The sequence below is a fragment of the Eubalaena glacialis genome, chromosome 3 (assembly GCF_028564815.1).
Source record: "Eubalaena glacialis isolate mEubGla1 chromosome 3, mEubGla1.1.hap2.+ XY, whole genome shotgun sequence".
Classification (NCBI taxonomy): domain Eukaryota; kingdom Metazoa; phylum Chordata; class Mammalia; order Artiodactyla; family Balaenidae; genus Eubalaena; species Eubalaena glacialis.
Window position 1 is genome coordinate 30,895,577 of NC_083718.1, and position 23,925 is coordinate 30,919,501.

Here is a 23,925-nt window from a genome sequence, read left to right on the forward strand (position 1 = left end):
GGCAGCAGCGCAGCCCCGCAAAGACTGATCAGTTCACGGACCTGTGCTTGTCTTGCCCTCTGTTTTCACTGTGTAAAAGGCCAGAGGAAATGTGCTGCTTCAAGTATAGCACCACCTCTGCACCTGCTAGATATGGTCTGGAGCTTGAGGACGCAGCCTGGGGGTCGCCACAGTGAGGGCCTTAGCGACAGAGTGTATCCACTGCTACTGCAGGGAGGACAGGAAGGACAATATGGGCAGGCCTGGGGTGTGGCCTGGGTTTGCATTAAGTGTGCGACTCCTTTTGGCAGCGGGTCGTACGTAACAGCTTCCTGGGGAGGGAGAAGCCAAGAACGGGAGTCCCTCGTGTAACCCCCTCATGAGCACGTGGTGGGCCAGGAGCCCATAAATGTTCCTGAATGAGTGGGTGGGTGGTGAACGCCAAGAGGCCTTCCAGCTGGGTGAGGGGAAGCTGCGGAGTGAGGAGTCACGGTGGTTGATCTGCCTCCCAGCTCTCACTGACTGGGCGGGTGGGGCCGGAGTACCGGAAGGGGGCGGGGGAAGGGGAACCTGGAGAGCAGGGACTCCGCTAAGACTGCGAGAAGGGGCGGGGCTACAAGGCGCGTCGCGGCGGGACTACAATGGCGGGAAGGGGCGGGGTTATGAGGCGCGCCGGGGGCGGGGAGGGGGGGGGGGGTCCCCGAGCTGCATCTAGCTGCCCGCGCATTGGCCGGAGGGGACGACGGGTACGTCGGAGCGCCTTGCGCCCCACCCAGAACCTAGCGCGCCGGCACCCGGCTTGCACGCGGCAAGGCACTGCGGCGGCGGCGGCGGCGGCGGCGGCGGCGCCGCCTGCTGGGAGGGCGGCGAAGGCCTGTGGCCTGGCCAGCCGAGGCTTACGCAGCCTGTCAGCCAGGGCGCCTACGAGCTCCTGGTGCTTCTGCTTGGCTCCGTGGGACCGCTGGGCGTCGGCAGCAACCTGCTGGTGCTCGTCCTCTACCTCAAGTTCCCGCGGCGCCGCAGCCCCGCCCGCCGCCTCCTGCTTAACGTCAGCCTCGGCAACCTGCTACCCTCCGTCCTCCGGGCCGCGCTAGCTTTCGCGTTCCGCCTGAGGGGCGGCGTGGTGGGGGGCGCCACGAACTGCGTGTGGGACGGCTGCAGCAACAGCCTGTCGGGTGAGTGGCCGGGGTAGACCTCCCGCTCCTGCGGCCTCCTGCCCCCGGCCCCGCCCCCGCCCCCGCCCCCTCCCGCTCCTGGACCCCAACCTCGCGGCGGTGCTCCCCTCCCTTCACCTCCCCCAACCTCTATTCTTCTGATCTCACCTCCTCCCTTGTGACCTCACCTTCCCCCTGATCTCACCCGCTTCCCCCCACCTCTGCTCCTTCCCCGCCAACCTCTCCTCCAGCAGTCGCTGATCTCCCTCCCTCCCTGTGCTCGCCAGGCCCCACGCCAACCCAAACCCCAGCCTGTCTGCAGCCCCATCTCCCCTGTGCCCACCTCCTCCATACCCCTTTCTGGCCGCCGTGCAGCTCATCTCACTTCTCTGCTTTCATCTCCTAATTTAATTCAACAGGGCACGAGACAATGGCTTTTACACTTTGAGGAAAGAAATGAGGGGCTGTGGAGTTAAGAGAGTCAAGGAAAAAAGTGTTTGATTTGTGAAAGTTGGAGAGGGTGATGAGAAAAGATCTAATTCCTATATTACTTCCCTAAAGTGAGAGGTAGAAACCTAACATAGTAGTAATGTGTAAATGCTTTTAAAAATTTGCCCATTAGCAGTTGTAAACCTTTGACTGCTTCCTAGGAAGTGAGATCGTTTTATTCAGGTCCTCAATGCAAATTGGCATGTGTCCTGTTAGCTATTTTTACTATAATTTCCTCCTTATAGTTTCCAGCACACCAAAATCTAAGGTGAGTTTGCAGAAGGCTCAGAGAATCCCAACTCAAATGAACAAATAATTAGTTGTGCAGCCAGTAGATTTCATTAAAGTAGAACTTGATTGTTAATACAATACTCTTAACCCATATGGAAGATTTAAGTCTCACTGAGACTTGACATTTTGAAGGATGAACTACCCAGTGTGTCACTGAAGATGTGATTTTTCTAAGATTGGGAAAGTATCCTTTTGTGTGTGCTCCAGAATTTCATTTGTACAAAGATTTGAAATAGAAATGTATATTTCTCAGGTCTTAAATTTCCTTTAAAAAAAAAGAATCCTGAAATCCACTGATAATTTATGACTGCCTTTATCTTGGCAGGTTTATGAGAATAAAATCTTTGTAGTGTTATCAAAAGTATTTTCTTATTCACCAACCTTCTGTGTGGTGATAAATCCAAATATTATATTTGTTATGATTCCTTTTTTTATATTTTGAGGGAAACAAGAAAATGCAATAGAAATCATAATTTTATTTATTTGATTGTCTCAATGATTCTAATATTCTAATACTACCTACCCCTTCCCCAATAAGCCCTTATCTGAGAACTTCATTTATACAAAGATTTGAAACTTGGGAGGGGGCTGTAGGTGTGTGAAGGTGGTGATATAGATCACACTATAGGTTACACTCTTTGTATTAATTTAAAATACCTAACAGGCAATGTTTCAGGCAGGGCTAAGCTTTAAAGAGGGCAATTCAAGCCAAGCCCTAAAGTGTCATCAGTAGCAGAAATTGGGTCACAGACATTAAAGTTCTTATCGTCAAGAAATGTTTTTTCTGTGCTGGGAAATTCAGCTTCTATCCTGACTCCGCGCCTGGGAATTTGAAAACAGCGGTATATTGAGTTTTTTATTAGTACCAGCATTCCCCTTCTTCCTCATCCCTTCTATCCTGCGGCCCCACCTTGCTGTGTCTCCTTGTCTCTTCCATCCTTTTTCCTCCCTCATCATCCCTGCTTAGGTCCCACCCCAATCAGAAGGGATTTTCTAAGACTGCTAGAAATGTTCACCACACAGTATTTTGCCTGACTACTGCTCTTTCTCTGGGCATTTCTTTAGTGCTTTCAACAATGACTTTAACCTGTTTTTAAGTTAGAGGTGGAAACTCTGGGGCAAGAGGTTCTGAGTCTTCAATAGTTGGTTATGGTGGAGCTGAAAAAGTTCTTAGCAAAGATTAAGAATTTCTTTGCCTGGAGTAAATTCCAAAGATTGTGCTTCTAAGTAAGAGTTAAAGATGAAAAGAGGGAGGGTGCTTCCCTCATTGTTATCCCTGAGCAAGAACTAACCAACCATGGAGTACTGAAGGGGGAGAACATTTTAAAATACCAAAAGTGGCTGCTTGCTCCAGAGGCTTCTGGAGAGGCTGCCCTATCAAGTGGAAAGACCACTGGCCTGATGGTGTGAGAGTGGGTCCCACTCTTGATCCTGTGGCTACCCATCATGTGGACTTTCCCAGTCACTTAATTTCTCCAGCCATCAGTTTTCTCATCTGTATTACGGGGTAGTTGAGCTAAATGTGTTAAGGTTGTCCTGTCCTGCTTTGTATTACGAGGACTCCTTTGATACCTGTAGGTTAGAAGGTGCCTGGTTTTAGCACTTATAGCTTATATCCTCTCTCTTACTCCCAACCCTCAGCTGTATCCCCTTCTAAGCTGAGAATAAGTACATACTATGGTTACACTTCTTCACATACCCTCATGGGTTCTGTCTTCCTCTGCACACCCTGCTGGAAGAAAGCAGAATAAGTAACTCAAACATACTCACATACTTATGTGAGTAGGCCTGGCAGCCACTTCATTCTGTGCTCAGTTCCTTGTTTCTGAGGGAATGTTGAAAGCAAGTGGAATCCCTGATATTCTTGAGGCAGAGGCTTTGACTAGACAGGACTATTAAGATTGCCATCTCAAACTGAGCAGTCAGTTCAGTGAATTAGTCAGTTTAATCTAAGTTCCAATTGAACGGCTTGTTATACAGATGTCTAGGATAATTAGTCATCTTAGCCTAGGCGGACCCAATATGCACTGATCTAGGTTTCAGTAAGTATAGTGGTAGGAAAAATCAGAGCTCAAGAAACTCACTCTTACTGTGCAATGATGAATGACAGAAAGGCCACCTAGCATGTGGTGTGTGTAATGCTTTAGCGTAAAGACTTCCAGGTGAGTATGCCTTTCAACTCTTTGGCTGTTGCATCTCTGGCCACACCTACCACCACACAGGTGTTCTGCACATGGAGTATAATCAGGATGATGCTGGACAGGAGAGACTTTCTTCACTACCACCTCCTACCCCTTCAAAAACAAGAACAACAAGCAACATGTTAATCTTGGCAGAGGGTGTTTGGACAGCCCTTTATCTTGGAAGACAGAGATTCAGGGTCTCAGAGCTAGAGTCTCGCAAAATGCAAGTCACCCTATGTTGACTTGGGTTTTAGAAATAGGTGTTATTTTATGTTAAGATATTTTAACATATGGACCCAGGACTTTTCCTTTTTAACTTATACGTAAAAAACACACCTGTGCGTATGTACATTCATATAAGATTTCTTATAAATACATTTTCCCTTCAGTAGACCGATTCTTTCATATACCTTAATATTTTAAAATGCTAGTTGTATTATTGAATTAATCCTTTTTTAATAATCTGAGTAGCTAATTCAGTTGAAATAGTCTCATGTTGTTCCCATAAGATTCTAAGGGTAGGTGGGACATGGAAAAATCTATTCATCTGTCCTAGAAGCATCCACAGACTGTATTGCCACAGAAATATGCATAATCATGACAGTGTGCACATTGTATATAGTCTGTTTCCATAAACACCGTGGAGCCACATGTTACTTGCAATTTAATCTCACAGTTGTATATCATTTATTCAGATATTTAAAAGCAAAAATTATAGAATTGTATTATGTTAATTCTTCTTTATTTTTGTGGGATGTTATTATATTCATTCTTCATTGTTGAATTGCCTGATTTGGAGGAGTCTATATCTTTTGTTCATTTTCAGGAAATTAGAAAACATGTGAGAAAGCATTTAATGACTTGCTTTAGTAGAGGCTCATGTCCTAAAAACAGGTTGGCCTCCATTGGATTGTAATTGCTGTTGCATGAAATTACTTTTCTCTTAATATTGTTTACAGTTGTATTCTTTCTTGAATTTTCTTATTTCAGAGAAGAGTTCCAGTCACAAATGCATATGTGATGCATTTTGACATTCACTGCTAAGATGAAATGCAGAAGTGAACACCACACACTCGTTCTAGTATTCTCAGATATGATTAGATGTACTTTATCATGTTTTTATGCTACTGACCTATAAGAAAAAAATACTAAAAAAGGGTAGCAGTTAAACACCTAAGACCTGCAACTTCAGTACGTCTGGGATGATCTGGAATATCACAAGGAGAGATTTTATTACAGAATATTCACACCTTATCTGAGCCCTCAGCCTAGGTTCATACACATTTCCTTCATTAGAAGTTGTCACCAGACACTTTACCTCCCAGGATGGACAACAGTCTCCCAACAGAATTTGATGTGGTTGTAATAGGGACGGGTTTGCCTGAATCCATCCTTGCAGCTGCATGTTCCAGAAGTGGTCAGAGGGTTCTGCATCTTGATTCAAGAAGTTACTATGGAGGGAACTGGGCTAGTTTCAGCTTTTCAGGATTGCTCTCCTGGTTGAAGGAATATCAGCAAAACAGTGACCTTGGGGAAGAAAGTACTGCTGCATGGCAAGACATGATCCATGAAACAGAAGAAGGCATCACTCTTCGCAAGAAGGATGAAACCATTCAACACACAGAAGTTTTTTGTTATGCCAGTCAGGATATAGATGACAGTATTGAAGAGATTGATGATCTGCAGAAGAATCCTTCCTGGGTAGCATCTAGTACCCTCATTAAACCTCTGGATTCTGCATGCTTGTCTGAAGAAACGCACTCATTATATGTTTCTAGCTACGAAGTGCCTGCAAAAGGCACTCCAGAAAACAATGGAGAAGTAACTGATACAGCAGAAACCTTGGTGAAAGAAGAATATTGTGGATATAAAACTTATAAACACAGAGTTTCAGATGGTGCTAAAGACGAAATCAAACCTATATTGGAAGACAACAGTGATCCACCAAAGAGAAACAGGATTACTTACTCTCAAATAGTTGAAGAAGGCAGGAGGTTTAATATTGATTTGGTATCAAAGCTGCTTTATTCCCAAGGACTGTTAATTGATCTTTTAATCAAATCAAATGTTAGTCGTTACGCAGAATTTAAAAATGTCACTAGGATTCTTGCATTTCGAGAAGGAAAAGTAGAGCAGGTGCCTTGCTCCAGAGCAGATGTCTTTAATAGCAAAGAGCTCACTATGGTTGAAAAGAGGATGCTAATGAAATTTCTTACATTTTGTTTAGACTACGAACAATATCCTGATGAATACCAAGCTTTCACGCAATGCTCATTTTCAGAGTACTTGAAAACCAAAAAGTTAACCCCCAGCCTCCAACATTTTGTACTACACTCAATTGCAATGATGTCAGAGTCATCTTGCACAACAATAGAAGGCCTTAAAGCAACAAAAAACTTTCTTCAGTGTCTTGGAAGGTTTGGCAACACTCCCTTTTTATTTCCCTTGTATGGCCAAGGAGAAATTCCCCAGTGTTTCTGCAGGATGTGTGCAGTTTTTGGTGGAATATATTGTCTTCGCCATAAAGTACAATGCCTTGTAGTTGACAAAGAATCAGGAAGATGTAAAGCAGTTATAGATCACCTTGGTCAAAGAATAAATGCTAAATATTTCATTGTGGAGGATAGTTACCTTTCTGAGGAAACATGCTCAAATGTGCAGTACGAGCAGATCTCCAGGGCAGTGCTCATTACGGATCAGTCTATACTAAAGACAGATTCAGATCAGCAGATTTCCATTTTGATAGTACCTCCAGTGGAACCAGGAGCATGTGCTGTTCGAGTCACTGAATTGTGTTCTTCAACCATGACGTGCATGAAAGACACCTGTCTGGTACATCTGACCTGTTCATCTTCCAAAACAGCAAGAGAAGACTTAGAATCAGTGGTGAAGAAATTATTCACCCCATATGCTGAAACAGAAATAGACAAGGAAGAACTTGCAAAGCCAAGACTCTTGTGGGCTCTTTATTTTAACATGAGAGATTCCTCAGGAGTCAGCAGAAGCTCATATAATGGCTTACCTTCCAATGTTTATGTCTGCACTGGGCCTGACTGTGGACTAGGAAATGAACACGCAGTCAAGCAAGCTGAAACACTCTTCAGGGAGATCTTTCCAAGTGAAGAATTCTGCCCCCCACCTCCAAATCCAGAAGACGTTTTCTTTGATGGTGATGATAAGCAACCAGAGCCTCTTGGAGCCAATACTATAATAATAGCCCAACTAGAATCCTCTGAGGGAAGCAAAAACCTAGAAAGCTCAGAGAAGCACCTTCAAAATTAGAAAAAAGCAAACTGGAAATGCTACTTTGGGCCTTTATCCAGTATCAGAATATTCTCATTTAAAGGACAGTTTCCTAAATGAGTAATTAGAAGTGGTTATTTGATGAATGCCATGCAGATGTTGTCTATAATTCTCTTTGTGACTTTCAGTTATTGGATGTATTTGTTAACCTATCAATAACTGATTTATTGGTTATTGGACTTCTTTTTGTTTCAGAATGGGCTCCATGAGCCAGAATCTTAAACAGGGTTAGCTTTATTTTAGTACTGGGTATATATGTGAGGGTTCCATATTAGCCATGGTGCTTAAAGGAAGATGGTATTGTGTCTGCTGATCTTCAGATTTTATTACTGTCTACAGAAAAATAACATCTAAGAAATATTTTAATTACTTTTGTAGCTATTACAGTTGCTACCACCTCTGAATAGTGAAACACACACAGAGGAAATTATGTGGGTCTTTTGTTTATAATAAACATAATGTATCAAGTATGATCCTTTATTTGTGAAGGTGATGTTTACAATACATCTTGCAGTTTAATTCTCCTACTTGACCCTTGTAACCAATGAGTCAGTGACGCCGCCACAGTCTTATACATTGCAAAAAGAGAGAGTTCATTTAGTAGTTGAAGAGCTCATTCTTGGGAGGTTCAGTCCAAAGAAAATCTAGGGGGAAAGATTAGTTCTGGTTTAATACTTCAGAAAATTTCTGAAGAGCACTCCTCTGGCACCTAAAAGAAAAGAACTTCTAAGTAACTCAGGCTAAAGAAAAAATAAATTGCTCCAGGAAAAGATATTTCAGAATGCTTGTTCTGAAATTGCTGAGGAGAAACTGAGTGAAGCATTTTTAACCTGGGATTACAAATGGTTTTTAAAATCCATCTGTAAATAGATTTCCCAAGGTTTCTCCGTGAAAGTGAAGCATACAATCTTGTTGGCTCCACCACTTTAATTAGTAACACTACAATTGATAGGAGTGAATCAAAGGAGGGTTACCATGTCCCTTTGGTTGTGTCCCACCCCACAAATAATGAGGTAAATGCCTTCATAATCAACTCCTGCCTCTTAGCTGTTATCTAGAGGATAGAAAACATTTTTTTCCAGAACTACCAGAAGTCATAAAGCTGGTTATACTCTAGCAGCAGAAGCTTGTGGAGCTGTCAGAAGAAATAAACTTCCTTCCCTTTAGGTCACTGTTTCCATTCCTCAGATAGAGAATGATAATCCTATAGGAAGGATTTAGGAAGGGATAGGAAAGGATATGGGAAGCCCTTTTAATTACAGCTTTTGTCCTGGAACAGAGCATTTGCTATGTGCTAGGCACTTATTGTGCTCTCTAATTACAGTTTCTCAACAACCCTGTGAGGCAGATATTATTGAATACATTTTCAAAGAGGAAATAAAGACTTAATAATTCTCTCTGAGTCTGATTTGTGGAAGAGCCAACATTGGAATCCAGGCTTTCATGATTTCAAAATCTTTCAACTGATGTTAACTGTTAGAAGAGTGTAGGTACTGTAGGAGAAGGAAAAGATGCTCATGAAAACCAGTCTAGCGTTGCTAGTGAATCAAAGTAGACAGACATCTCTTGGCTTATTATTGAGTCAGAGAAATATGAAAATAAAGATTGATGAAAAATAAATATGGCTTAGAGCTATGGATCTCATTGAAGCAGAATTTGTCTAAGTTTTAACAAAATCATACTTTTTAATGTATCTTTTGATTGTTGTGTTATAAAAAGTAATGTTACTAGGCCAAAATATGCTTTGAATAGTCTTTTGTTGATCTTCTATATGTGAGGAAAACGAAACAAGAAAGATTTAAGTAATTTTCAGCTTACTGAAGTAGAGAAGTCATGAATTGGTATTAATATATATGTTTTTAATCTAGCAGATCTATTATTGGGTGGATTCTAAGGCTTAAACTTATCAAAACAACTGAAATGTCTGAAATAGACCTAAAAATTAGTTATTAAAATGTAAAAGAATTTAAGATGTTAAGTGAAATGGAGGTGAAGGTAATCCAGACCTACTGAAAAAATTTTAATTTCCATATCATGAATATTTTTATTCGTAAGAGTTTGAGAAGGGTAGCGAGAAGTTGCAAAAAATTATAGAACCAAAGATAATGGAAACAGGAAAATGTTAGATTAGATAAAATAAGGGTTTTAAAAACTAAGAAAATGAATATATTGGTTTCCTACTTGAATGCAAATAAATTGGAAATGAAAAAAGTTATTACCAATAAAAAGCATTTTAAAAATTAGAGGATGTTATAACCTAGTATAATTTTCTGACAAGTTGGAATTTTACCCTTATGGGCTTATTGGTGAACTTTTTCAAATGTTCAAAGTATAAATAATATCTGTGTATCAAAAGATGATATAATGTTTGCATTTTGAGGTTAATATTGCCTCAATGCTAGGAGTCAAACATTTTGAAAAGGGTCTCATTCTGAGCAAATGCAAAATATTAGCAAATGATACACAACATAAAAATAATTATTTACTGTGACTCAGGATTATAAGGTTGGTGTTCAACAGAATAACCATTAAATCAATATCAACAGAACAAAAATAGTAAAAATGGAAAGTATTAACTACAGGTAACTTTAAAAATATTAATAAAATTCATCATTTTTTATTTAATTATCTCTGGTAATGATTTTTTTGGTTTCTCATTGTGATAAGTAATTACTTAAAACCAAGAACTAACATCATTCCTATTAGGAAAACATAGGAAACATTTCTCAAGCAGAAGTTAAATCTTGGCACTACTTTTATTTATATATGGTTGAAAAAGCTCGTCATTGTAATAAATCATTAATAAGCATTCATAAGTGAGAAGGATAAGGAAAGCACAAATATTTTCTATTGACATGGCTTTTAAACTAGTGAAACCTGTAGTATCATAAACATGCTGACAATAAAAGACTAATTCAGGAAGTTGCAGGATATATAACTTTTTAAAATTAATCTTATTTCTAGATTCAAACAGTGACAAACTACAACTTAAAGTGTTTGGGTATTAACATATACAAGCCATTTAAAGAAAGTTATACAACTATATTGAGATAAGGAAGATGCTTATATAGAAGCAGGTTACAGGAACTGCATCCTAGTATAATGAAAAGGAAGTAAATAGGAAATCTGAAAACCAAAATTAGAGTCCTCACTTTACTACTTACAAGTTGTGTAATCTTGGGAAAATCATGCCTACTTTCCATTTCACCATCTATAAAATAGAAATAATGCTTTGCAGAATTATTATGAGGATTAAATTAATGTAAAAGAAATTATGTCCAAAGGACTGGCAATAGGGTGAAGTTAGTATGTAGATTTACTACACTTCCACTTGACGTTCCAACTGGATGCTTTATATAATTTGACAGAATTGTGATAAATAATTTAGGAAAATAAGCAAGGATATGTCTTTTTAACTTAGGGGGAAAAAAGGAGTTTCACCCTTCAGATCGTTAAAACATGCTGTTAAGCATCTTTTCTAAATACACTATGGTAGTGAGTAGAAAGTTTAAGACTAATAAACTAATTGGAAAGAAATATATAATAACTGCTGGTGGAAAGATTAGCTGGATGTCAGTATAAAAAAAGAAATTAGATCCACTTCACGCATAACAGTTTCAGTTTGTTCCAGATTAAGATCTTCAGTATAAAGGTAAAAATAAAAAGACTACAATTCTCATCCCAATAATTTTGCAAAGGAAACTTTATGGCAAAGAAAAATAGTGACAAGATAGATGAGATCAACTAAGAAAAATGAAAAAAGTATACTAAATAGGAAGAAGACAAAAGAAGAAATGGGGTAAAAGCCACTTGCATTACACAAGGATAAAGTACAATATTTTTTAAAAGGTAAGTGCAAATCCATAGGACTTTGTGCTCTTTACTAGGCAAGTTTCTGAAAGAATTGAGTTCAAACGAGAAGATAGAAATAAAATGGTATTCAGATTTACTAATACTAAAAATGAAAACTAGATCAACTTTGACTTAGTTCATGCAATTATATTAGCAAAAATTTTTTAATTGCACGTATCCTCATACCAGTAGCATTATTATATTAATGTAGTTTTTTTGAAGAACAATTTAGAAGAATATAATAAGAACTCTATAACCAATCTGTCTTTTGATAGCTCTAACTCACTCTGGGTAGCATATGCCCAGGAAAATATTTTAAAAGAAAAAAAAAAGTCTATCTGTATAAAGATATTTCTAGTGATTGCATTCATTTGAGTTTTTAAAAAAGCCCAGTAATTGGGAACTGGATAAGTAAATTTTCATGTTTTGCTATTGCTATCATAGACTGTTATATAGCCATTAAATAGTATTGATATATGTAAAACCATATGGGAAAATGTTTAAATGAGACTTGAAAGTGTTAAAACATAAATTATTGTATTTACTGATTGTATTTGTGTAAAAATTTAGGTCTATACATTGGAAAGAATCAGAAGAGAACATTGTAATTAGTTTAACATTAAGAGGTTCTTTTTTCTATAAAATACTCATGTGTGAAATAAAAAATAAAAGATTAATTGGTAAAATGGTTTACTGAATTGGTGAGAAAATTATTGATTTCTAAACTTCTAAATTTCTCCTTTAAATTAAAAAATTATTTAAATGTTAGTGTCAAAAGATAATCTCCAAAAACATGGACAGAAAGTTTTCCGACTCTTGGTGGGAAGGAATTCTTGCTCAAGATGGATTTTGTATCTTTTCTCAGTTGCCCAACGTTAAGAAATAAGGTATATTGTGACGATAAGTAGGTAGGTAGGTAGGTAGGTAGATAGATAATTTTTTAAATGGGAATCTCAGAGCCAGAGGTAGAAATAATAGAAATGATATTAATGCATTCCAGGACATCAGCATGAAGACATTATATGCTAAAGTATGGCCCTAATCCAAGAACATACTGCATTTTGGAGTCTTGGAGGCCAGGGAAATGAAGGTTGGGTTTGGATTGGTAGAAGTGGCCAAGCCTGGGTCTGAGGAGTGCTTTCAGGGAGGTAGGTGTTAAGGACAGATCTCAGGGGACTGAGGATGCCGGCAGACCCTTTCTTGTCAGTCTGAGACATCCAAATCAAGGTGATTTAATTCAACAAACATCAGTTGAACATCAACTGTGGGTTATGAATTTGCATTATTCTAGGGATTAGAAATAGAAATATAAATGACAGATCCTCTAGAGGATGTATGTTTTATTTTATCTTTATGAGAACTTAAGGTGTTTTCTATCCATCATACTCCACATCATAACCACCTCCTTTCCCCCACACCCCCCCAACCAAAACAAAGAAAAAAAAAAAAAAAAGAGAGAGAAATCTGATTTGTGGTGCATGACATTCCTTTAAAGGAGTACCAAGACCTTTTATTATGCAGTTGCAAACAAGTAGCTTAATAAAAGTTAAATGGTAGATCAGTTAATACTTTCTGAAATCTATTTCAGCTAACATTCAGTTAATTAAGAAGTTTCTGACATTAATTGCAAGCTTTCTGTCTTGCCTGTGGGAAGGAGTGAAGAGAAGGTACAAGAGATTGGGTCCCAGAAGCCCAAAGCATTGAGAGCTCAAGGAATAAAAGTATAAAGAAATCAAAATGAGAGAAGCAGATCATAAAGTTTCAAAACAAAAAATTCTAATTAGGATTAGATTAGGTTTACCTACCTTTGTCTTGGCAGGACAGATAGAAGTCATGCTTTTATTGCATTGAGGTAGTTGCTTCCTCTTTGAAGATTTATACATTTTTATTTCAGTATTTTTACTCTCATAAAGAGGCATTGTTTCCAGTATAGTTCTTACCCTTTTAACCAACAACCAAATGTATTCACATTTCTAAAGCAGGGGACACAATACCTCCAGCTTTATGTAAGCCATGAACAAAGATGCTGAGTGATTCAACTGAAAGAATTTGACTCTAACATGAATATTTTGACAGCAGTTCTGCTACAGCATTTGTAGAATTTTTTCTCCTGACAACTACATTTTTTTTTTATGTGAACCTCAGGACAACTACATAAGGTAAGAAAGGGCAGGTATTTATATCCATTTTACAGATAAGACTTGGAGAAATTAAGTGATTTGCCTGGACTCCTAGTAAGTATTCAGATCCATTAATTAGAATTGAAATTAACTTCTGCCTTACCTTCATCTCAGGATGATTATTTATTGCATGTAAGAGTGCACAGCACATAAATCACTATTTTAAAAGTGGTTGCTTCTAGAATTTGAGAGTACTTTTTTTTTTCAACAAATAAATCATCCTATAAATTAAAGTTTGTATAGTTCAAGGGGGCTGACTAGAATTGGAAGAAGGAGAAGGGAGTTTAAGCTCACACCTGAAATCAAAGCAAACTTTCTCCTGGTTTTTATGTCAAGAGCTTCATTTCTATAATACAGTATTTTTATTAGTTCCTGTTGATGTCCTATAATTTTGACATTTGCTTGTTGCTAAATATATATTTAACCCTTAATACACTCTGAACAACATGAATAAAGGTATAGACATCATCAGAGGAAAAGGAATGACTTTGGATTCGGAGGTGCAGGGTTGACAAAGTGTAGTAGGAAGATAAATACCTGTTTGTAGTTCAATCAGAAGGAAATACATATTTAGGCATTTTATAAGTTTTAAAGAAAAAGGAATCCTAGGGGATACCAGTGCAGTAGGATTAAGGCCAATTCTTTTGATTATAGGTCATATAATTAAAGCCCTTGAGCACCCAGTTTCTGTTTGAGACTTTTATTTGTTCATTTATTTATTCATCTCATTTAAAAATAACAAACATTATGAATCAGTATGGGTAAGTTAATTTTACTTCATGATAAGTTAATTTCATGATATGTGTAATTTATAGTTAAAGTTTTTGTACCAATTTCAGTATTCTTATTGCCCATTATAAAGAAGAAATTTGGGGGAATGGACTGCTGAGGAAGAGCAGGGAATCTTGTTTTTAGGCAATTAACAGTTGTTAAGTTCCTAAAATGTTTTAAGTGAAGTATTAAAGAGAAATGAGCTGTATGTCCTTCTGTTCCTTTAACAATTCCATTTTATGACTGCATATAACATTATTTGTAATGTCCTCTGTTGTTGAAACATAAATACCAACCAGGTGTTTACTAAAAGGAAAAAGCCAAAGACAAGAACTGCACTGGAAATAGTTTGTCATGAGATTGTAATGTCCTTTAAAACAAAGTCTGTGTGTGCTGTACCTCTGTATTCCCTACAGTGTCTTGCACTTCATAGGCATCCAAAAAAAGATTTGGTAAATGGAAGACGAACTAGCAGTTTCCAGCACCCTTTTTCTTCCTTCTAGGTTCCAACTGAGGAACAGTACAGAGGAACAATCTGGGGAAATGTATCAGAGTTATAGTGCTGGGTCTTTGTATTATTAGTACAGGTAATTCGTTTTAGGATAAACCTATGTGAGTGAATGAAACTACTTAAAAAAATAGGGAACACTTAAATCTATGAAATGTTTCATCTAATCATTTTACCAATTTTCTCCCATCAAGGCAGTGGTTCTCAAACCAGGGTGATTTTGCCCTTCAGGGGACATCTGACAATGTCTGGAGACATTTTTGGTTGTCAAAATGGGAATGGGCTGCTGCTGACATCTAGTGGATACAGGGCAGGAGTTCTGCTAAACATCCTATGATGCACAAGACAGCCTCCCCCCAAGAAAGAATTATCCAGCCCAAAATGTCCATAGTGCCAAGTTGGAGAAACTGCATTAGAGTAAAAGGTTTGAATATTTATAATGAATCTGCTTTCTTTTATGCTCCCCACTTTTACCTTTCTTCCTCAACATCTTCTGACTCCCTTAATGCTTCTTCAACAGGGTCACTGTTGGTAGAAACTGCTGTCTGCTGCTTCCTTACATAACACCTCCCCACTCCTTTATCTCCTTTCCCTCACAAATTAGCAATGGCTTCCTTTTGAAGGTTTATGATAAACTTCAAAACAAAATTCAGAGATTTAGTGAATATTTCTCATCCTGCCCCAATTGTCAGGTACAGACTAGAGATTTTGTGGGGTTTTAAAAAAATCATTCATCTCATTCAGAAATAGAATAACTCTGCAAAGCAATTATAGAAATGAAACTATGATATTTTTATATTGTTTTGTTTTAGTGTTTTTTTTGTCATGTTCTCTTATCTTTTTAGGTATCTTTCTATACACTGCAAACAACTACCTCAAAATCAATGTAAAAATATTTTGACATACTTTTTTTGGGAGGGGTATTATTTACTTGACAAGCTATGGGCAAATTAATCAAATTACATGTATATGACAATATCCTATGAGTTTCAGAGAAGCCAATACAAGACTAAATAAACCATCCATAATTGAATTATATTCACATTTACACTCACTAATTGTTCACCAAGCAATGAAATAGTGCAGTAGCTTGACATTTTATAGACGGGGGTTAACTAGAAAATACCTATAAAATGGAATGAGTAAGGGAATGAGTCAGTATTCTTAATGCAGATAAGAATCTTAAGTAGATTACTCCGCAAAGTGAAACATAGGATTCGATACAATGCAACATTTATTGAGCACTGTGCCTCAGTTTCTGTGCTAGAGTCTGGGAATACAGAGAATAATTGTACGTAACACTGAGCACTTACCGTATGCCAAACACTGCTCTGAGTGCTTGCTGTATTTACCTTATTTAATACTCATAACAGCCCAATTGGGTAGGTGCACTTATTATGCCCATTTTGCAGATGGGGAAACTGCAAAGAAAAACTTGACCAAGATAACACAGCTGGTATGTGGTAGAACCAGGCTTCAAACCCAGGCAGTCTGACTCTATAACCCACATGCTGTGATTGAAGTGTGGTGTAGTTTCTTCAGAGAGATGTCATATTAATTCCAGGAATAAGTAATTACTTATGTGCCAGGAACTGTCCTGATTTCTTTATATATATATAAAATCTCAATTTTTAAAATAACCCTGTGAGGTAGGTATGTTTCCATGTGTAGATGAGAAATAAGACTCAGTAACTTTCCCAAAGTTATAAAATTGGTAAGTAGTAGAACTCCCAATCCATTGGGGCTGACATTGGTGCACAATTAACCACTATATTAACCAGGCTGTGATCATTTCTGTGATGATATAGGTATAAATAAACTTTAATGGATGCACAGAGAAGTTATTTTAAGTCTAGCTAGGGAAATCTGGGAAGGCTTCGTGAAAGAAAAGGCCTGGGCCCTGAAGGTTGCAATGAATTTCTACAGACTGCTATGCAGAACAACATTCCATGTATGGACAACAGCAGAAACAAAGGTATGGGGTCATCCAGGACAACTGTCTGATGGCTAGAGCATGGAGTGCACTGAACTAGAGTGGAGAGGTGGGACATGTGGGATAGGGTCCAGAGTATCAGTGTCATAAAGACCATGAGACTTCTGTTCAGTGGATAGTGAGGAGCTCTTGAAGGTTTTTCTAGATCAGGCTTATGTTTAAAAAGGTTAGTCTGGTGTAGTGAGGAGGGAGACCGGAAAGAAGGTGCAGAGACTGGATGCAAATGAGTGGTAACGAGAAAAAATATGATAAGGCTTGGGTGGGCTGGGAGATGGAAATGAAACAGGCAGAGAAAAATTTGGAGATAGAAACCTAGAAAATGACTGTATGTTATGGATAAGGTAGAGAAAGGATTGAAAATGATTAAAACTTCACCTTAGGTACTTGAATGAGTGTAATAGGTTTTAACCAAGATTGGGAACAGGTTTTGAAGAAAAGCAAATGGGTTTGGTTCTGGTCATACAAGGTGATCAGGAGATGGTTCTGGAAGGTCTCAGAGGGTTGTACGCTAAAGAGTTTTGACTTTGTCCTAGTGTAGCCCCACTTAATGTATTCAACAAGGAAATGGGTTGTATTTGGATGTATAACCCTGGTGTCTGTGTGGAGGACAAATCCAAGAGAGGCAAGAATGTAGAAAGGAGACCAGATAGAAGGCTATTAAAATGGTTTGTCAAGAGATGATGAGGGTCTGAATTGGGACAATAGTACTTAAGACAAAGGAAAGATTTGAGAACTACTGAGGAGATTAAATCAGCCTGAGTTAGTGATTGATTGAATGTGAGTGCCACAAGAAAGGAAGAGAAATCAGGAAACAACAGAGAAAGAGCTAGTAGATAAGAGACCTGTTATGAATGCAAATATGGTACCCTGCCTGTTTTGATGCAATAACTGACCCCCTGGATTGTACTGGATTAGGAAAATTCCCTTCTAGGATTCCTAGATATACACTCTTTTTTTCCTCCTGGAGTTGTTAAGCCTCAAGGATATGAATCAGAGGTTGCCAGTACCTTGATTACCAGAGAGTCTGTCTGAGACTTAGGCCAAATAGAGAGCAACCAAACCAGTGATGGGAGGAGAGAGACACAGCCCTGATGACATATTTCAGGTCCCTAACTTATGTGGCTCACATTATATTTCTACTGGAAATACAAAACTGGCATAGAAATAGGAGATGACGTAGGAGAGGGGTTATAGAAGCCAAGGGGAATTTCAAAAAGAGCCTGTTCTAAACTGTTGATATTGGAAATGTTTTCTCAATTGATTGATTTATCAGTTGATGAAATTATAGAGCAATGGTTTTAAACTGAAGAGTTCTTATGATTCAAATGGGAATGTCTTTAAAATACAGATTACCAGGTACCACTCCTGCATTCTGGGTCAGTGAGTATACAGAGGGCAATTGCAGTTGATTGTTGCATGGGTGGTGGGTTGTCAGGCATTATGTCATAAGTAAGAGGTAATAAAGCAAGTATTTGATGGTATGGTAGTGGGTATTTAGTTTATCTTCTGGTGGGTATTTTAGAGAGTTGTACTGAAAGCACTAAAATTTTATACACCTTCTCACCTAACAATTTTATTGCCAAGAATTTATCCTAAGGAGGTAATCATGGATGTTTGTAAATATATAGCTAATGGATTGTAATATCCATGGCTAACACTGATTAAATGTGTACAATATGCCAGGTACTGTTATAACTGCTTTATGCATATTAATTTACTCAAGCTTCATCCCGACTCTGCAAGGTAGTTAGATAATATACTATTACCCCATTTTACAGTTAAATAAATTAATGTACCAGTAGATTAACTTTTTCAAGGTCACATAAAAGTGGAGGATATGGAACCTGAACTTAGTGCCCTATGTTATACTGTCTCTCTTCATAGCACTGTTAGAAGAGTGAAAAATTGCAAATAATCCAAAGATCCAGTGTGACATCTGAGGGAGCACATGTTCCAGAAATCAACATACCACTGAGCAAATCATTCAGGACCCAGACCCTGGAAACATGCTTTACCTCCTCCTGACCCCCCAAAAGATGATCAGAACAAACCCTGTCATACCTCACATCCCTGCTGAGGTCAGTCTTTGCCAAAAGGGAAAGCTCTTCATCGGCCATGACTGCACTCTCTTGATATGGTGCAGTCCTGAGCTGCACCATATTATTTATTTCTTGATAAATTATTATTATTTCTTGATAAATTATTATTATTTCTTGATATGGTGCAGTCCTGAGCTCCCACCATGTGTACTCAGAGCCTCCTCTCACAAGCAGTAAACTCTCCTATATCTTCAACATCTTCTCAACATTTTCTCTACCTCCTTTCTTTCCCTTAACCCTGGCTGCCCCCAAGGACTCTGATTTCCCACCTCTAGGCAGAAGCTGTTTTTTTTTCAGATGGTGAGCTGAAGTTTCAACAACAGACCATGAGAGAAACTGAAATAGAGTTTAGCACTCACAGTCCTGGAGGAAGGACATGGCACACCTCAAGGGGTCACACAGGGAGGTAAAGGCAGAGTGCAGAAAAAAAGAGGCAGGACCTGGGATGCATTACGGTCCATGGGTTGAGTGCTTTGGGGTTGGTGGACTAAAGATGGATTGGTCAATTCAAGCCAAAAATAACAGGGTTTTGTTAAGTTCCACAGGGGCTTATCTAAGGGGTACATAGCAGGAAGGCCCTGGGAAGCAGGTGATAGTCAGGGCTGTTGGGGAGTCATATCAGGAACTTATGTTTGCTTGTGACCCTGCGGGCTGCTATCAGGGGCATGTGCTTGAATGAGGGGTTAGTGTTAGTTTAAAGTCCTCCAGGCCTCTTGGCCAAATAAAATAGATGTTCAGGCAGCAATACCATGGAGTAGCTTAGCTAAACTCTCAGTACACTGCATATACCCCAGAACCACGTAGTTAAGTAAATGCCCCATTGAGTATCACTTCTGCTTCCAAAGCATTACTCCCTACTTCTCCTATAAAACTCCGCTCCATCAACACTCACCCCACAGTGAGGTCACAAACTTGAACTCATGCTATCACAAGATGTGCAGGGCATGTAAAGCTTATATGGCTCTTGCCTCTCTCATTTGCAGTCTTCTTTCTCCCTCCTGGATAATTCCCATCAGTTTACAGTCTAGCCACTACCTCCAATTGTCCCTTGACTCATGGTTGTCCCTTTCTATTCTTTGTTTAAAGAGCCTATCTTCTGAATGTCTGCTACTTTCTACCTCCATATCTCCAATGAAATTTTTTGTTTTTTAAATTATTTAAAAGCTTTTAAATATAGGAAAGTGCAAAGGATAATATAATACATGTCTATGTACCACCCAAAGTGAGCAGAGGTTAATATTTCTATATTTATTTTAATCTATCTTTAAAGAATTGAAATATTACAGATAAAATTCACATCTATGTGTTTCCTCTCTCTAGTTGATTCTACCTCTTCCCTTCCAGAGGTCACTGCAGACATGAATTTAATGTGAATCCAAACAATGCTTCGACCCTTTTGTTCATGATATATTTACCCATTTCCCCCTTTTGATGGATGTTGGGTTAGTTCCTATAATATGATAAACAAGGCCTCAAAGTATATCCTCATATATATCTCTTCCTATCCAATGTACAAGAGTTTCTCTAGGGCTGTGCTGTCCAATATGGTAACCACCAGCCACATGCCTCTTGGGCACTAGATATGTAGCTAGTCTACATTGAGATGTAAAATGCACACTGTATTTTAAAGACTTAGTATCAAAAAAATTATATAAAATATTTCACTCATAATTTTATGTTTATTACAAGTTGAAATAATATTTTAAAGATGTTAGGTTAAATAAAATATATTATTAAAATTAATCTATCTGTTTCTTTTTACCTTTTAAAATGTGTCTACTAGAAAAATTTAAATAACGTATATGGCTCACATTACATTTCTACTGAACAGTACTATTCTGGAGTATATAAGTAAACCTAGAATTCTTGGGCCTGGTAAATGCTGGATAAGTTTTCAAATTGATTTTTTCAGTATCCTCAGTCTCACTCCTTTATATAAAGCCCTTCCATTTCCCCCAGTCTTGGTGATCTTTCCTCTCTCTGAGCTCCTACAGCACTTAGGTTTGTATGTCTCATTTGATAGTTCAAATACAAATTTTGTATTTTGGTTTGTCTTTGTATGTTGCCTTTTCCCTTTTACATCAGGGGTCCCCGTATCTTGGGACTTTTTGCTTCCCCAGCATTAAGCTCAGGACCCTACATGTTAGAGCCACTTAAATACTTCAGGAAGGTTTAGAGAGTCCTGTTGTGGTCTACTTTTAAGTTGTGATTTGTCCTGGATCAGTTTTATCTTATTTACCTAGAATATGCCTTAAGTTTCTTGTGTATCCAGGCTTCACTTTGCTCTCCATAATATGAGAAAATTCCTTAGGAAGTAACATTAGTCTTCAGGCTGATGAAACTGCTGATATCTCCCCAACAAGCTTCTCACTTACTAGTGGGTTCTGGAGTTTGGATAACTAGGCCAGGGAGAACCTCACATGTACAAGGCCAATAAAGCTCCCTATTCAAATGACATCACCTTCAGACATTTTCTGACATGCGGCACCTGGTTCAATAAAACATGGCATTACGATAGCTAATTGGAATATAAGAAGCAGCAGAATTGCAAAAGACAAGGGAATAGGTAGAGAAGAATAAAACTAGAAATGAGTAAAATATTATGAATATTAGATCTGTCGATATAAACTTGACAAGCTTCCCCTTCCTCAGAGCTGGAGCTTTGTGCATGACATAGCCTTTGGTTTCCCTGTGGAATACTGTTTTGTGAAATGTTAATTCAAAGGAATAGTTATGTTCAGTTTCTCTTAGATGGGGGCAATTTACAAATTGCCCTGAGCAGCAGATAGGAATAAAGGCAAGCAAATTTTAGAGCCCAGGAAAACACTACTGGGAAGCTAAGGGATGTGGGAGTGTTGATATAGAAAGATAGCTAAAGAATAAGAGACTGCAAACATAAAAGGCACGGTAACAGCAATTGAAGGGTATGTGCTATTTCCCTGCCTGGGGTGATCCTCAGTTATATCTGAAAAAGCATACATTATACTGGTCTCTCTGCTGTGGGCATGAGGCATATCTCACTATTCTCTATTTCTTAAAGATGTAGAAGAATTCTTAGGATGAAATATACCTGATAATAATAATAATAGTAAATGAATCAAACGACAGATAAGCAAAAAAATATAAGAAAAGAAGAATGCTGGAGAGGGTGTGGAGAAAAGGGATCCCTCTTGCACTGTTGGTGGGAATGTAAATTGATACAGCACTATGGAGAACAGTATGGAGGTTCCTTAAAAAACTAAAAATAGAACTACCATGCGACCCAGCAATCTCACTACTGGGCATATACCCTGAGAAAACCATAATTCAAAAAGAGTCATGTACCACAATGTTCATTGCAGCTCTATTTACAATAGCCAGGACATGGAAGCAACCTAAGTGTCCATCATCGGATGAATGGATAAAGAAGATGTGGCACATATATACAATGGAATATTACTCAGCCATAAAAAGAAATGAAATTGAGTTATTTGTAGTGAGGTGGATAGATATAGAGTCTGTCATATAGAGTGAGGTAAGTCAGAAAGAGAAAAACAAATACCGTATGCTAACACATATATATGGAATCTAAAAAAAAGAAAAAAAAATGGTCATGAAGAACCTAGGGACAGGACAGGAATAAAGATGCAGATGTAGAGAATGGACTTGAGGACACAGGGAGGGGAAGGGTAAGCTGGGACAAAGTGAGAGAGTGGCATGTACATATACACACTACCAAATGTAAAACCAGTAGCTAGCGGGAAGCAGCCCCATAGCACAGGGAGATCAGCTCGGTGCTTTGTGACCACCTAGAAGGGTGGGATAGGGAGGGTGGGAGGGAGGGAGATGCAAGAGGGAAGAGATATGGGGATATATGCATATGTATAGCTGATTCACTTTGTTATAAAGCAGAAACTAACATACCATTGTAAAGCAATTATACTCCAATAAAGATGTTAAAAAAAAAAAAAAGAAAAGAAGAAAACTTTAAACTGCTGAAACCATATGATACATGTGAAAATCTTCTCATTGAAGAGAATCATTCCATAGAACACTAAAGTCTGTGGATATATTTCCAATCCTGTGCTATTGGCCGGTCAAAGAGACAGATGGTGATGCTCTTTCTCTGCTGCAAAGGATGGAGGTCATGATGGGAAGACTTCAGGGGCTGAAGAAGAAATGGGTAGCCTGCAGGGTCAGTGTCAAAGGGATGAGAGGGCCATCCCTCCATGCTGACTGACGTGGGTGCAGATGACGCAATCAAAAGAGCTCTGCACTGCATCTCTTGGTGTGGGACTGAAACTGGAGAAGTCAGAGACTTCCACAGTGGTTTCTGATGTTTCTCCATTGGTCTTTGAGCCTGTGGAGGAAAACCTGGAAAATGAGCTAATAGCCATATAGGGAGTATATTAAAGGAGATTTGATTTTAATCTAGATCAACCATTCCTGAAGTCGGAATCATCAGGGCAGTCTCTTAAACATGCAGATTCTCAGGTTCTGTCCCAGGCCTACTAAAGCAGAATCTTCAAGGGCAGAGCCTCGGAATTGGCATTTTAAATAATCTCCCCAGGAAATTCATTTGTAGCTATTTCAAAAGCTGGCATTTGGAATCACTATTCCTACCAAGGGAGAGAGACTTGCTGCTCAGATCTAGAGGGTTTTAAATTGAACATCAAGGGGGAGTTATATCCATGTGACCCCAATTTGACAATGTGGGGGAGAAGCTTGAAGCAGTAGAATCAGAATGGACCTGGGAATTAGCCCTGCTCTAACATCCACTAGCTTTGCTTTGTGGCCTTAGGCAAAATACTTCATATTTGTAAAGCTTGCCTTCCCCACCTCCAATTTTTCTTTAGCTCTTCTTCGTTTGACATTCTCCGCTCAGGATAACTAAGACTTTCATGATATTTTCTTGTCTATCCAAATTATCCCACACTAGTCAAGCTCAAGATGGGCTTTACTGTACATGCTACCACCTCACAAATGTGTATTTTAAACTTCAAGCATTTTGTCCCAGCATTGTACTGCCCAGGATATAGCAATTATGTTTTTCCTCAACACATTCTGACAAGCTTCCTATCTTCTTTTCCCATTCTCCTTTTATGGTCCTGTGGTATCTCATATCATATTATTTAGTTGACTAG

General features: G+C 38.7%; 2 protein-coding genes across 2 annotated transcripts in view; both read left to right on the top strand.

Moving 5' to 3' along the window:
• The first annotated feature begins 388 nt into the window (after positions 1-388).
• Positions 389-23,925, top strand: part of OPN3 (opsin 3) — a 60,464-nt gene continuing 36,927 nt past the window's right edge. The window contains 2 exon segments of the mRNA XM_061183711.1: positions 389-638; positions 756-1,154. Of these exon segments, the coding sequence (XP_061039694.1) occupies positions 389-638; positions 756-1,154 (649 nt within the window).
• CHML (CHM like Rab escort protein) lies at positions 1,078-7,479 on the top strand. Its single transcript, XM_061185420.1, has 2 exons — positions 1,078-1,154; positions 5,087-7,479. The coding sequence occupies exon 2, from the start codon at positions 5,423-5,425 to the stop codon at positions 7,376-7,378; it is 1,956 nt and encodes a 651-aa protein (XP_061041403.1). The 5' UTR covers positions 1,078-1,154; positions 5,087-5,422; the 3' UTR covers positions 7,379-7,479.

Excerpts from the sequence above, each read along its gene's own strand:
- CHML (XM_061185420.1), top strand. The coding sequence starts at position 5,423 with ATGGACAACAGTCTCCCAACAGAATTTGATGTGGTTGTAATAGGGACG.